The sequence below is a fragment of the Camellia sinensis genome, chromosome 13 (assembly GCF_055761805.1).
Source record: "Camellia sinensis isolate YWXY chromosome 13, ASM5576180v1, whole genome shotgun sequence".
In the NCBI taxonomy this organism is placed as follows: Eukaryota; Viridiplantae; Streptophyta; class Magnoliopsida; order Ericales; family Theaceae; genus Camellia; species Camellia sinensis.
Window position 1 is genome coordinate 102,362,878 of NC_138973.1, and position 15,903 is coordinate 102,378,780.

The following is a 15,903-nucleotide window of genomic DNA, read 5'->3' on the forward strand; positions in this document are numbered from 1 at the left end:
TTCGATGGACAACACTGCAAAACTCAATTCCATTAAATTTATTTCTATAACCTCTGTTCAACAATCATCATATTGACCTCAATTTGACTCTTACCATGCTACTTAGACATTCATAATCTATGCTACTTACAGCCAAATGTTACTAATAATATGTAATCTCGTACCATGCTACTTAGACATTCATAATCTATAACAACTCCAAAAAATTACATATTATCCAGCAAAAGATTACATATAATCCAGCAACAGATTACATATTATTGCCAAATGCTTCATTTTGGACTGCTCAATGCTGCTTCAATAGTGCATAGCCATGCTGCTTCATTCTGGACTGCATCATTCTGAACTTCATGTAATTCTGGACTGCATCATTCTTAAATTCTGGACTGCATCATTATGAGCTTTAATTCTGGAGTGCTTCATTCTGGACTGCATCATTCTGAACTTCATTCTGCTGAACCTGTCATTCTGCTTCAAACAATCAACCTGTGATTTTGCTTCTGAACCTGTCATTCTACACAAATTGACTGAATCTGAAATTCAGATTAACCTCTTCAGAATCTGAATTTGAAAATCAGATTAACCTGTTCACAATCTGAAATTCAAAATCTGAAATTAACCTGTTCAGAATCTGTTCAAAATCTGAAATTAACCTCTTCAGAACCTGTTCAAAACCTGTTCAAAACCACATCAACCTGTTCAGAACCTGTTCAAAACCTGTTCAAAACCAGATTAACATGTTCAGAATCTGAAATACAAAATCTGAAATTAACCTATTCAGAATCTGTTCAAAATCTGAAATTAACCTCTTTAGAACCTGTTCAAAACCTGTTCAAAACCACATTAACTGACTCCACTAAAGGGTTAGTGCACTCTAATGGGATGTCATATAGACATAGGTTTGGGACACATGGCACAAAGGTACAGTCTAGCCTGTGGTAAGCTCACAATGCCCTATCACATACAATTAAAGGTGCAACTCAAACTCATACTCACACAAATATCATCAAAGGGTTAGAATTCACTCTTACTCGATTACATGGCATTTTCTTGAGAAAACAATTAAAAGCCTCGTGATGAACAATCAATATGCTTGGAAAAATCGTAATGCGTGAAATGTGTACGCTAATACATAAGAATGGACTAAGTCCTTACACAATGCTTCTTTCAGGGATTAATGATATGTAGCCTATCCTATGATGGTGGTGTACATGAGCCAATGCAGGCAGATTTCAACCTTATCATAACATTGCTTTCTAGAATTTATTTTGTATTTTTCTAAAGGGTGTTGGCATTATTACGTAGCTATTATTTTGTATTTACTTGGTGGCTTATGCATTAGTTTTGGTGACATGCAGTTTTGTTACGGAATCTACCACAATTGGGTTGAATGTTGGCTTCGAGACCATTTGCCAGAAAGTGAATCCTCATCAACCCACAGCAGTTGAAGGCTTGCAAGAAAGTAGAAGCGCTTTTGGTATTTCAAACACCATTTTTTTCTCTTCACTTGCGTTCTGCCTTTCTAAAAGGTTTGAAGTACAGTAATGGTTCTTATACAGCTTCTGTTTCATCCGTTTGACGTTCTGTTTTATGTCGTCTTTACCATAAATGAAACAGTGAACTCTTGTTTTCACTGCATAATGGTGATTATTTTTGCCCTTTCGGTTTTTGGTAGAAAATGCTAACCAAATGAAGTAGTACAAACCAATTAGGGGATACTAGAGCCAAAGTTCTAGTAGTTGTGACAGATTTACGCAGATAAGGTTTTCCTATGCAAGGCTTAGGCTCATATAGTATAGTAGTAAGAAAGGCTTGGCATTATAAAGGTGAACATAAACTTTTGACATGCACATATACTTTTTAAATTAGCATTGAAGATAACATCTCATAATCTTTTAAAAATTAAACACCTGTTTTAACAAGATTTTAGCTTCCAAAAAGTAAATTTTATTTCTTCTCTCCCACACACCTGTAGAGGGATTTTGGGAAAGGAAGAAGGAGAAGAAAAGAAAAGGACAGTACCCATGAAACCAAAACATAGGTATACACATAGAACTCATTGTGGTAGCATATACAAATAAACTTACTATGAAGCATACATTTTGGCAGCTCGGTGAACCCATTTCAATCACTTATTACAATGATTTGGAGGATTAGTAGAAACCAAGATTTTGTACCTGAAGTTTGCCAAGGTGCCATGCTCCAGAAATGCACACCACCTCAAGCGTTTTGTCATGCATGGACTGAAGATTGAAATAATCATCATGCTTATAATCATTTTGCCAAAGATCAACTCCACCCATATAGCTGCCTATGTTGAGCACAATTAAACCCTTAGCATCTTGGAGGAAAAGTTAAAAGGAAAAAATTTAAAAATAGTCCAATTGAAAAGGAAACCAGAACAGTAAAGAAAGAATACCTCTGTTGCAAGGGTGCTAATGGTTGTATCCTTCACATCCCTCAGCAAGTGCTCAACCCTGTTGAATAAAGAAGACAGTAGAAATTAAAGTTGAAGCTGATACAAAAACAAGATAATATGCACATATATCATATATATGAATTTTTTAGAGGCACTAAGTAAGTTGGCAACTTGGCATCTTCTTTAAAATCAACAAAGAACGAGAGAAGACGCTGAGAAAAAAGAAAAAGAAGATGCAGGAGAGAGAGAGAGAGAGAGAGATGTAGCATCTACTTCAGGTTTCTATCCTAAGTGGCATACCAATTTCCTTAATTTCATGACCGTCAATTTCTGAAAGCACATGCACAAATACCTTCTGGCTTTTCTGAGTAGCATTCTGCAAACATATCCAATTGTCTTCATAAATGTACATTTCTATAGAAATCATGACTTATAATGAACTATTAGCTTTGAAACTTCAAAACAATTCATAAAATACACAGCCCAGTGCAATCATTACTACATATTATGAGGAAGAACACTATCAATTGATTAGAGAACATAGTTGCCAGAAAATGGATATAAGAGCATGCTTGGAGATTCAGTATGACTTGGCGAAAATTGTAACTTCCTCTGCTGGATTGCCCGTCATCAAGCATGTCTTACTTTTGCCTTCAGGCTGTTCAAAAGGAAAACACCGAATTGTTGCCCCTGTTTCTTCTTTCACCCTCAACTCATCTTTGTCACTGTGCCACCAAATGTGTAGTGATCTTAGAAGTACACAATTGCATTATGATAAACATAAACATTAACCCTAAAAACCAAACCAAACTAAGCTTTGTGCTCATGTGGGGTCCCCTACATTGAATTCATTTTTGTCATTCTGCTCTATCACCATATTGGTATTTCATGTTCATAAGGATCTGACAGATTTTTACATGTTGTCTGTGTAAAAGACACTAAGCACACCAACCCTATAAACCCCTTATATACATGGTCAAAAAAATAAGAGGCAAATAAACAAACAATTACCTTGCAGACCACGGACCCCTTGCCCATTTCCCCTGACTAATTGCATCTTTCAACTCATTATATGAGTTCACATCCACAATGTTACTGCAGAAGAATTATAAATGTGTTAAGGGTATTATCCGGACAATATACCAAAATTCAACAGACACAAAGCAAGGAAAACAAACTATCAAACACAGCAGAAAGGCAAGGATTTGGTGAACAAATTCAAATGACTGAAAAATGGGAAGCAAGAACACAAACTGTCCAATACAAAGAAGAGAGGCAAGCAGTCAGTGTACCACGCTTAAGGAAACACAATTTTGACTTCAAAACTCGTATGTGCTGACTACATATATCCATTATGTAATCAAGCAAGTATATGATCCAATCTAACTAGATCTAAAGCTAGCAATAACTTCAAGTTTACAAGTAAGCATAAAGATTCTAACATAACACTTGAGGTATTTAAAATCTGTTAAAGCAGGAAAAGGAAAAAAGAAAAAAGTTAAATGGACATTATGTGAAAACAACAAACAGAGAAATATACAAATTATGACTTAAAAGGAGAAGAAAGAGGAAGCCACCTTATTGGTAGACAGAAAGTATTAGAATACCTTGCTGAAGTACCGGTGAAGCAGGATCTCCTTTAGCAAACCAGACATACCATAAAAATATAATAAACTTGACATCACCTAGAGATTAGATGTAAAATGGATTTAGTACTAGAAACCTTCACCTGGATTTTTTTTACAGCAATAGTGTTAAAATCCACCTACTTCACCCACTTAAACCTACTCCACTAAACCTAACCCACTACACCACTACCACCTCACCTACTCCACTAAACCTAACCCACTACACCACTACCACCTCCACTTCACCTACTCCTTACCTACTACACACTCACCCTCTTCTATATATAGGAATCATGAATCATTGTAATAGATATCAATATAAATCAATCAATAATACAATTCTCTATTTCTCTTTATACATTAAATTTCTACATGGTATCAGAGCAAGGTTAAGCACTTAGTATTTTTCGTTTCACCAGCGGGCGACAACCTCGCCTTGGCCGCCCGCCGGACCTCAACCTATTCCGCTTATTTTCTACACATACCTTCCCATCACTGCCTAAATCCTCTCTCTTGAGGCCAATGTGAATTCCTCTTCTTCATAATCTGCACTAACTGTGGCATCTTTTCCTGGGGCAAACTCTACAACCCAACACTCAATCTATGCTTCTCCTCCATGCTCATTTGCCTCTTGTTAGGATCCTTCGCCTTCGGCTTTGGTTTGGGCTTCACCACAGCCTTGAGCTTCACTGCAGCTTTCAGCTTCACGGCAGCCTTCGGTTTCACAGCAGTTTTTGGCTTCGCAGCTGGCTTGGCCTTTGCCGCTGGCTTGGGCTTCACAGCGGCTTTAGCTTTTGGCGCAGCAGCTTTTGTCTTAGCCGGAGCCTTCTTTTCCTTTTTCGCTTTTACAGCCTTCGGCTTTGCAGCAGCCTTCGGCTTTGCTTCCCTCTGGTGGCTCCCCAGGTTCCACCTGAGCTGCATGATTCATTTATAGCTGAAATTGATAAGGGAAGTATTCGAACAATGCCCAATAGAAGTATGCCAGCTGCTCCTTACCCTACTCCTGGAGCACTATTAATAGGTGATGCTTTCAACATGCGTCATCCTTTAACTGGTGGAGGAATGACTGGAGCCCTGTATACGGTGTTTTGTGCATCTCCTGATCAAGAAAGGAAGGAAATGCGTGAAGCATGTTTTGATTATTTGAGCCTTGGAGGTGTGTGTTCAACAGGACCAGTGGCTTTACTCTCTGGTCTAAATCCTAGCCCATTGAGCTTGATACTCCATTTCTTTGCTATAGCCATATATGGTGTTGGCCGTCTCTTGCTACCATTTCCTTCCCCTAAGCGCCTGTGGATAGCAGCTAGATTATTTTTGGGTGCATCGGCTATCATTTTTCCCCTCTTTCTCTCACATGGGCTTGTCCCCTCTCTCTCCTCCGTTTGATTTCAAAATCCATTATTTTTATTTATTTTCTCCAAACCACTTTCCTTATTTCCCTCATCTTTCATTTTGATTTCAAATATATTTTTATTATTTCTTTCTTTATTTTTCTTTCACATTATTTTTTAATCTTTTTCAAATTCCATTCATACCATATAGCTTTGCACACCAAACCATCTTTTATTCATCTCAGGGATCAACCCCGATCACAATTTTAACAAAAAAAAAAAAAAAACAACCACAACAACACAAACCACAACACCACAAGATTTGTTTTCTTTTCTGTAGACGGCCACCCACCGACCTCACTTTTTCGCCTATTCCGCCGGTCTTTTCTTCTTGCCTCCGTCCTGGGCGGTCCTTGACGGTGTTGCCTCCGTGTTTCCCACTCCACTGGGCACGATCACTCCTCCCTGCTCCTCCACTACAGCATATGGTGGCCCTCCAAATCGGAAGATCACGGTGGCCTTCCGCTTCAGCTCCTTGTTTTCTGTCTTTAGCACACTTATCTTTGCTCGCGCATCCTTATACATGCGTTGGAGCAGAGCCAGCTGGGAGTTTAACTGTTGCACTTCATTTGTCCTGCTCTGCAGCCGGTGCGACAAGTTTGTGACCGCAGTCATGGTTTCCACACATGACTTCAGAGTATACTGATTGGCCTCAATATCAGTTTGCACCGCCATTTTTTGCTCCACCGACCGCATCGGAAAGTTCAACGGAGCAAACACAGAGGTGTTTGGTTGAGGTTCACTGGCCACCGCACCAGTTCTCTCTCTTGTTGACTCATTGAGGTCGGGAAAGAGAGTGAGCAGCCCACGGGAAGACGAAGCCATTTTCTGGGCAACAGAGTGTTACAGCGTATTACAGAGTTTCTCTCTCAGCAAAGGAAGAATTTTTCAGAGGTTTCTCTCAGTTTTTCTGTCTCAGCTTCTGCCTCAGCCTCAGCCTCCGTCTTGGTTAAATAGCCGAGGCAGCCACGCGTATCGCGCGCCACTTGACGCCAGACGACAAACGGGCGCGCCAGCCAAGGCACTCACGTGCCTCGCCATCATATCTGGCATGCCTTTTTATGGATTGGGCACGCCTTTTGATGGCACGCCTTTTGAAAGATTGGGCACACCTTTTGAGGGTGCGACTTTTTAAGGGTCCGACAAGACTCTGTAAACTGTCCCGACATTGATTCCGGTTAGCTCCTTCATGGGTCCGACAAGACTCTGTAAACTGTCCCGACATTGATTCCGGTTAGCTCTTTCATGGGTCCGACAAGACTCTGTAAAACTGTCCCGACATTGATTTCGGTTAGCTCCTTCATGGGTCCGACAAGACTCTGTAAACTGTCCCGACATTGATTCCGGTTAGTTTCTACAGGGGTCCGACAAGACTCTGTAAACTGTCCCGACATTGATTCCGATTAGCTCCTTCATGGGTTCGACAAGACTCTGTAAACTGTCCCGACATTGATTCCGGTTAGTTTCTACAAGGGTCCAGCAAGACTCCGTAAACTGTCACAACAACTGTCACAATATTGTCTCCTACAACGGTCCGACATGACCCCATAAACTGTCTTCTACATCGGTCTGACACCGCCATCCAGTGTCCTCTACACCGTTATGACACCACCATACAGTGTCCTCTACATGGTTATGACACCCCCATACAGTGTCCTCTACAACGTTATGACACCACTATCCAGTGTCTTCACCAATGGTCTGACACGACCATACAGTGTCTCTTATCCTCTTTTATTTTTATGTATTTTCTTGTTTTGTTACTCTCTCCAAACTCAAGTTGGTTAGTTTCTATCCCCCTTGAGTTTGCGGGGGGCTGTTAAAATCCACCTACTCTCCACCTACTTCACCCACTTAAACCTACTCCACTAAACCTAACCCACTACACCACTACCACCTCACCTACTCCACTAAACCTAACCCACTACACCACTACCACCTCCACTTCACCTACTCCTTACCTACTACACACTCACCCTCTTCTATATATAGGAATCATGAATCATTGTAATAGATATCAATATAAATCAATCAATAATACAATTCTCTATTTCTCTTTATACATTAAATTTCTACAAATAGACTTCCCTAATAGTGGAAAAATGTTTGGGTAAAGCATGCTTCCACTCCACACATTTTTACATGAAGATTGGGTTTTTATGTATTGTATTTGGTGCGACGTATGATTTGCTTGTTATTGAAAGTTATAGTCAATAAAAATCCTGGAAATGAGCCCATGATGAGCAAGACTCTAAACCATTTGCAGCTAAGAAGGGAACACTGCTAAGATCAACCCCACCCTAGTTGAAACCCAAAGGCCCTCAACACAGCCATAACAATGATGCAAATTGCAATAGGCCATTTTTAAAAATATTATTTATATGTAGGAAAAAGAAAAATTGGTAAGAGGGTAACAGGGGAAAGGGAAGTAGTTCTAACAAAACGACTCGAACCGGACATCACACTTGATATAATTAAAAAAAAAAAAAACACCTTATCCATTAGACGAACAATTATAGATCATTTATAATTACCATTTGCTTACAGGTTCTTTCATGCCAATTTGTATCTATGCTCTAGAAATATTTTCTCCAAATTCTTCCCTAGGGTGCAGCCTAACTTCCTCTCATAGATGTTTAAAATAAAAATTAAAATAAAAAACTAATTTATGAAAATTCAAATTTAATCTTGTCCAAAACAATCATCTTTTCCCCAAATTAAGATAAAAATCCAGTCCAACTGGTGGTGAGAGAACCTAGTAGGCAATAGGATTGCCACCACTGTAAATGGACAAATATGAACAGGGATATTAGAACAGGGAGGGGAGGGGGCTAAAATCACATTCCATTATGATGTGAGGGCCTACATGTATGGCGGCTATACTGTCATTGGAATTATAGATTGAGCATTTAAACTTCTTCCTCCAAATTTTTTTTTTAATTTTTAATTTTTATTTTTAAATTGTTGGTGGGGCAAATGGGATGTTGAGGGAGTTACCTTAGCTCGGTGGCCTAATGTTTCACAAAAAAAAAAAAAAAAAAATTAAAAATTCTTATTGTCCAAAGTCCCAATTGTTCAAAAACTAGAAAGATAAGCTCAAATTTTGATTTTTTAGATAAAGTCTCAAAAAATCATGGGCTGCTAGCCTGCTACCATCTGTAACTTCCTATTGTAATTTCAAAATTAACCAAATTTGTTATGCAAATGCAGAAGGTGAAATCACTTTAGCAGTTACATAAGCAAATAATCAACATGAAACAATCTCTAGGGGAAGTGATATGGAAGGGGCTAGTTTGGAGCTTTGGTATATAATCTATATTTTCATTTTCTTTCTTTCTTCCGAATTGGAATTTCCTACAGAAGACAAAACCCAAAAGTTGTGACTTATTAGTGAGACATAGGTTGAAAAGAAAAGAATAAAAGTCTACTATTTTAGATGATCCACATTCCCCAAAACACAATTATAGTACATTGAAAATGCTGTCAAGTAAAGAGCAAACATATATTTGATTCTAACACTAGCAATAACAAAATCAAGAAACCGGACTTGATCTGTTTTGCTTATTATTCATCCTTGTCAGAGGCATAATAAAGTAAACATAATATTTATTCTAAAAGGAGATTAAACAACAAACCATTTCTTGATTTCAATCTTTTAATCCATAAAAAGTAATGACACTTAACAGGAAGAGCATGGGATCTAATATAAAAAATTATATTGACAAATAAACAAATTAAATAATGATTGCAACTGCTAATCAATGAAAAGTTTAATTGATTAATAAAGTAACAGTCATGCTGTGTTAAAAGAAAAATGAATATATATATATAAGAAAATGAAAGATATCCCTAAAGTCTCTAGATGATTGAGAGCATTTACCAATGACGATAAGTGCTCAGAAGAAACGACAAAAGTTGATGAAAATAGATAAAACTCTGCTGCCACATTCAGATTACAAATAACAAAAAAATAATTCAAAAACATTAACATTAACATTAACATACACTACTAATCAAAAACATAAATAATAAAAAAAAAATCCTAAATAATTACAGATCTGAACAAAAACTTACAGAGAGAGATCTGAACGAAAACTAACAGATCTGAACGAAAGCAATCAATCGATCAAATTCAGAGAGAGAGAGTGTGTGTTCAATATCGATCAATAGACTAAAAATCAATCGATCGATCGATCGGTCTGTGTTCTCTTTAACATAAATTAGTGTGTATATATATATATATATATATCACATAGATCAAAGATCGTAGATACAGATCTGTGTTCGTATATAAACAAAATCAAAAAAATCAGAGAATGAGACTCACAAAATTAATCTTCAAATCGGACTGATCGAGAGCTTTGAGCCAAGATGGAGAGAGGTGGATAGAGAGATCGTAAATCAGAGCCTACGATGCTTGATCTAGTTTCACCATAAGAAAGAGGAGTGATGAAGAGACAGAACCCTAGATCTATCTTGGGACTCTGAGAAATGAACAAAATGAAAAAAGCGTGGGCCTTAAAAAAGGGGATATATGTTAGTAAGTAGGACGCGTGTTTTTTAAAATGAGTTGTCTGCAAAGTATTTTAAAAATCTTTGAAACGGCGTTTTTCAAAAAACGCCGTAACAAAAACGTGGTTATAGGCCAATTTTCTTGTAGTGAGATGGCACTTGTGCATATTTACATGTGTGCAAATCTAAGAAATGGCATGCAGTTCTGCGTATTTAATGCCCAATTTGATGTTGGCGAGCCTCTTCTAGTGCTCCTTCAACAAGCTCTTTGATTCATACTCTTTATCTTCTTGCATACCATTTCTCTTCAACCTGCTTTCACAAAACATATAATGACCAAATATTGTTTTGATCACTCGTCTTTTGAAAATCTAGTTCGAAGACATGCATTTAATAAGAAAAAAAAAATAACAAAAGAAAGGTCTAGTCACTCATCACTATTACTCCTTTTTTTTACTAAATAAAAGTGCCAGGAAAAAAATTCAAATAAGAAAAAGCAAACCAAAGAAGAAATGAAATAAGATTCAATGAATAAAATTCAACAAATGCTTCTCCAAATTAAACTCAGGAGTCAAAACTCCATTTTACATCACTTGTGAGTCAAGATTTCACACTTGAACTTAAAAAAAGCTATTTTTTTATTTGTTTCTTGGGTGATGGAGCCAAGGTTGATATACTAATTTGTATGCAAACAATTAAACAAAAGCTAAATTTGTTCAATAAGAATTGAGAATATGTAAATTTTATACGCAAGGAAATTACAACAATAGTTAAAATTTCAAGTTGACCGGGTTCCTTACCCCCAACTCTCCCATACTTCCAATCCATTTTGTCCATGTATACAAGAGACTAATCAATATTAAGTAACACAATTGGTGGATGGAATATTTTAGTGTATATAGTAGACTAACCAATAAGCTAGCTTCCGATACACATGTTTGACAAATTAATAATAAAAAATATTGCTAAATGTTAAAGTTGGGATGCAAAATACAATTTTCTATGTGGAATCAATTTAGAATTAAAGTAATAAACTTTAAGCATTTGGGAAGAAATAAAACCAATAAATGTTATTTTTCTTAGCAATACCTATTAAATTAAATTGATGAGGTCCAGTAATGCTCTATAGCAACAAAAATCAATGTGGTTGTTGTGTACCTAATGGGTGATGATACATAGTTGTGTTTCTTATGAAACATACAATTGCAGGGAGAAGCTAATCGAAAAAAAGCATTCAAACCTCATATCCATAAAGATAACCCAAAGCATCATGATTCATGAACTTTCAAAGGGTATTACCTAGATTTTCACATGTTACTTAATCAGTAGCAACAGTTTAATAACATCAAAGACAATTCTACATTATTCGTTCACATTGCAACTACTATAAAATTCACCAAAGCCCCATAAAAAAAAAAAAGAAAAAAGAAAAAAAAGAAAGAATTTAAATAAATTCTCTCACTAAGAACCCCAGGATGGCCTTGAGCACAACCAGAAGAATTTAGCCTATACACTAAAGATTTAGAGGAACTGAGAATAACCACCAACATAGAGGAACTAACACGATGGAGCCATATAATCTTTAAGCAATTCTAGAATATATGTACATCTACCTGCCATTATTGAGCCAATAGAGGAACTAACTTGTGAATGACCCTTATTCAATTGTAGGGAAAAGGTTTGTGAATGACAATTTGATATAATTAATTTATATATAAAAAAATCAGATATAATTAAACTAGCAAATGGAATAAAAAAATCTACCTCAATATCTTACCATATTGTGACCAGAAGTAACTGGATGAATTTCCTGCAAGAGACTGTCTTTAATTTTAAAAGCATTTGGTTTAGTGTTCAGTTTTAGAGTAAAACCACAACTAAATTTTAGAATCCAAAACTTGTATACAAAAAAATAAAAAATAACAAAATAAAAAAATAGAAGCCAAGTATGAAGGAGAAGATTAAGATTAGGTATAGGAAAACACACCACCAACCTTGGCCAACTATTATGTTTGCTCTATAATCCCTCTTTAAATTCAGTAACTCTCCTTGGTAGCTTCCTTTGATATTCTAAATCAAGAGTTCAAAACTCAAATCTAAAGGTATGTGATAAAACAAAGTAGACAAACACATTTGAGCAAAAGAAAGTACTATTTAAGTACTATATATATTTTCTGTTAGGCTTATTGTTTCTAGGGTAATTCTTTTAGTGAATAAACATAATGCCCGAGTCAAGTTTCCTCATTGAATCTTAAGAGGACATTTTTTTTTCCCATTCATAGTCGTATGAGTTGGCAAAAGCCAGGAGTACTTTGGCAAGAGAGGTCTTGAATCACAAACCCACCTAACCTTGTACTTAACCACCTTGCTAGTATGTGTCCACACATGCAAGCTAGAATAACTATAGAACTCTTGAACAAAAATACTGGGGCTGGTGTGCGTTTATGTCAAGGGGTACTACGACATTCTTATCTCTATCATCAACATGGAGACATGGGACAATGGAAAACTTAAAGCACCCATACAAATTTTAAAGCAAATATAAGCTTAGAAAAGCCATCCATTTAAAAAGAAAGTTTTAAATTAAAATTAGCTCCCATGGAACACTTTCATATGGCAAGCCATGATGAACAACCTTCAATTGCGAGAGAGAGAGAGAAAGCTATACCAAAGTGAATAAGATTATGACAAACATAGCAGCTAAGGAAAAATTATATGTTCACCGTTAAAAAGTAAACAGAAACAATAATACCTATCAATTTGTTTTCTTCTTAAAAAGTAACTAGCACAACAATGTATGCGGTTTTTTTCTCTAGAAAGATAGTTATTAAGTAACAAAATATATAAATAAAGCACGATTAGAATGTACCATACAACATTGATTGCTTGGAGATTTTGGGAAATCCAGAAGGCACATTTCAAAAAAAGGCCATATGCTTTCAACGTTCAATGCATACAAAATACTATTTTAAAATGGAATCCAAAAGGTTTTGACTAAAAATTAAAATAAAATATTTCTACAACTTACACTAGAATGTTGAATTGGAGCACAAATTCCCATTAGTCCACATCCAAGATGCTCTATACCATCTTCAAATAATTGGACTATGTTATAAGTCAATTTTTACCTTGTTCTTTCAATAATCAAACAATAGCAACATGTTTTCTGTAAGAAAAAAGTACAAAATCTGCAATAGCACAAATGAATAGAACATGCAAGTGATGCAAACATATTTTCCAAAACCATAACTAAATTTTTTCTTCTTGCCATACCTATTGAAAGGTTTTAATTTGCAATTGCAATCACTGCCAAACTTCCAAAGCATGGAAGTTCTGTCAATGGCCTATTGGCATAATTGATGAGTCATAGGTACTAACATTTCAATAAGAATAGTTGAAAACAAAAGAAATAACAAATGGCATACTACCACAAAAGTTGCTATTTAAAAGCAACTTTAACTTAGAAGTCAAGAGAGAAGGTCGAATAATGTTTCCCTGAAGAGTAGGTAACACAAAACCATTTACTAAGGGCTATTAGTCTTGGGTCCTCCAGGTACCACTCCTCATTTCCCCATTATGCTACCTAATTAGACACTGCAAATTCACTGTAAATCTAAAATTGGTAAAAAAAAAAATTAATACAAGAGATATAATTACTAATTTATTAAATATATGATTTCAAGGTCTAAAGATTGATACAAACAATCAAGAAAACTAATGGGTATAAGGGTAGATTATATGTATGCATATATACATACCTATATGCATATGATATGCTATCTCTATGTGTGTATATGTATATAAACAATGCCCAAATAGTACACATTAACATTTGTTGGGGAAGGAAAAGATTGGATACACACCTAACCTTTGACATAGTACACAGAGTGGCTACCTCGAGACTTAAACTCATAACTTCAAGGTTATTAGGCTAAGATTTTTACCATTGAACCAATGGTCACCCCTGTGTGTGTGCGCTCGCATACATATATATATATATATATATGTATATCTTAAATATACAAATATGAGAAAGTAACATTTCTCATAGGAAAGTAAGTTTCCAGTAAACCAAAAAATGGGTAAACAAGAAGTATTATCATTGAATCTATAAACAATGTTCAAGATTATCATTATCAAAGGGTTCAATAAAATCACAATACACATACACACAACGAAATGATTTTCTAGATAATAATTTTTGAAGAATTCATCAAGAAAATTGGTTGCACCTGTCTTCAACTAGCCTAAGTTGAAAGAAAAGAATTCATCAAAAAAAAAATTATTCATATTTTTTGGAAAATTTTGATAAAACTCTAATTTGAACAAGAGTGTTAAGATGAGTTGGGTTTTCCCATATCACACTAATCTTGCACACAACTTTCAAATCCAAAATTTCATATCAGGAAGTACTAAACAATCCAAGAAGGCTCTTTTGATTCCAACATATTAATCAAAAACTCAAACAAGGTCTACAATTTCTTACATATCTATTGGTTTTCAAAACAAAATCATATGATCAAAACAAGACCCAGATAAATTATTCTATCAAACAACACCATTCAAGCTCGATCCACAGATCATTTTAAGATAAGTAAATACACCAATTAGATTATATTATTTTATTATAAATCTTCTTTTACACATTATTATGTTAAAATTAGTGTTTGTTTAATATGTCTAGATTTTTTATTTTACTTGTGTCTAATAAAAATTTGGATCTGCCAAACTTTAAAAAAAAAAAAACTAAAACTTAAAAGTAATTTTGTAGCTTAAAAACAGAGAAAATTTATTTTATATAAAAATTTACATTGTAAAAAAAACTGGTTTAGATTTTTCTCTTTAGGTGCACTTTTAGATTTTCTCAAAAAAGCTTGAGCTGGGTCGCCTATGTGTTTAATCAGCATGTAGACGTATAATGTTATAGCAAAGAGAAAGCAATTAAACAAATGCCAATATGATTGAGAACCGTTGTTAATTTTGAATGTGAGCAAAACTTAATATCATCAGCTATTCACTTTTTAGGGATAGGGTTTTGAAATCAAAGCCCTATCTTGGGTGGTTACAGATGTTAATTTTGACTGAGAACAAACCTTAATATTAGATATTCAATAAGGGTTAGGGTTTTGAAATCAAAGCCCCAATGGCACAGCTATCTTAAGTGGCTGTAAATAGGAACATACCTGACCTACAGAAGAGAGCTCTTGTAAATTTTCAATTCGACTAGAAGGGAAAATATTTGTTGACAAACCCATGGTGGAGATGGGAACAGAGTGATGGCTTGTGAAGAAGATTTCAACAACGGTGGCGTGGATCGCCGACGGGGCTGGTGGTCTTTGGCCATCGCGGAAGCTTCAGCTATGGTGGAAGAGAAGAGAAAGGTGAAGAGCAAGAGAGAGAGGCCAATCGTTCTTCGCTCGCTATGGTGGAAGAGAAGAGAAAGTTGAAGAATGGTGGCCCCGACGCTTGACCGTTGGACTTCAACAATCGCTGCAGCTTCGGCTATGGTGGAAGAGAGGAGGGAGGAGAAGAGGAGCAAGAGCACGAACGAGACAAGAGAGGGAGGCAACTGACTTGGGACTCTTGGAATTCTGATTACTTTGCTTGTTTGGCAACCGGTTACACCGGTTGACAATTCAAAATTAAATTATTAAATTAATTTAGTTATATGGTAGTTATGAGATAATAGGGTATATATAAATAACTAAATATAACTAAGTTATGAGTTAATATGAGAATAGTTATGATTTATATGATATTAGTTATGATATCAAATCACATAATCTCATAATTGATGTATGGTACATCCAAATGTACCATAGCATCACCAGTAAATAAATCGATTGTGTAAATGTGTGTTTTGATTTTTGCCCTAAAAAAGCAGAAATTTTTGATATAGATTCTGTTGAACTTGTATGTGATGGTGTTATTCTTTCTTGCTGTTGCGAAAGTT

At 35.7% G+C, this 15,903-nt stretch overlaps 1 protein-coding gene across 21 annotated transcripts; it reads right to left on the reverse strand.

Annotated features, from left to right (window-relative positions):
* Positions 1 to 18: 18 nt before the first annotated feature.
* Positions 19 to 15,534, reverse strand: LOC114307491 (uncharacterized). Of its 21 annotated transcripts, none has more exons than XR_014349337.1 (8): positions 9,766 to 11,579; positions 4,027 to 4,104; positions 3,431 to 3,514; positions 2,420 to 3,144; positions 2,088 to 2,311; positions 621 to 675; positions 507 to 533; positions 19 to 460 (listed from the first exon to the last, which is right to left on the reverse strand). XR_014349337.1 is itself a non-coding variant. In XM_082903019.1 (8 exons), exons 6-8 carry the CDS (start codon positions 2,301 to 2,303, stop codon positions 349 to 351), a joined length of 336 nt encoding a protein of 111 aa, XP_082759145.1. In that variant the 5' UTR covers positions 2,304 to 2,311; positions 2,420 to 3,144; positions 3,431 to 3,514; positions 4,027 to 4,104; positions 9,766 to 10,262; positions 15,134 to 15,534; the 3' UTR covers positions 19 to 348. The 21 variants fall into 21 exon arrangements, 2 of the variants coding, with proteins under 2 accessions (XP_082759145.1, XP_082759146.1); XM_082903019.1 differs by adding an exon at positions 15,134 to 15,534 and having other exon boundaries at positions 19 to 514; positions 621 to 664; positions 2,178 to 2,311; positions 9,766 to 10,262; XM_082903020.1 differs by having other exon boundaries at positions 19 to 514; positions 621 to 664; positions 2,178 to 2,311; positions 9,766 to 9,922; positions 10,124 to 14,864.
* Between the last annotated feature and the right edge of the window lie 369 nt (positions 15,535 to 15,903).

What these genes read in the sequence shown, in the direction of transcription:
- LOC114307491 (XM_082903019.1), bottom strand. Translation starts at nt 2,303, where the DNA reads ATGGGTGGAGTTGATCTTTGGCAAAATGATTATAAGCATGATGATTAT. An exon ending in GGCACCTTGGCAAACTTCAG is followed by an intron (nt 665 to 2,177) that starts GTACAAAATCTT and finishes GGTTTTGAACAG; the next exon opens with GTTCTGAAGAGGTTAATTTC. An exon ending in TTTGAACAGATTCTGAACAG is followed by an intron (nt 515 to 620) that starts GTTAATTTCAGA and finishes CAATTTGTGTAG; the next exon opens with AATGACAGGTTCAGAAGCAA.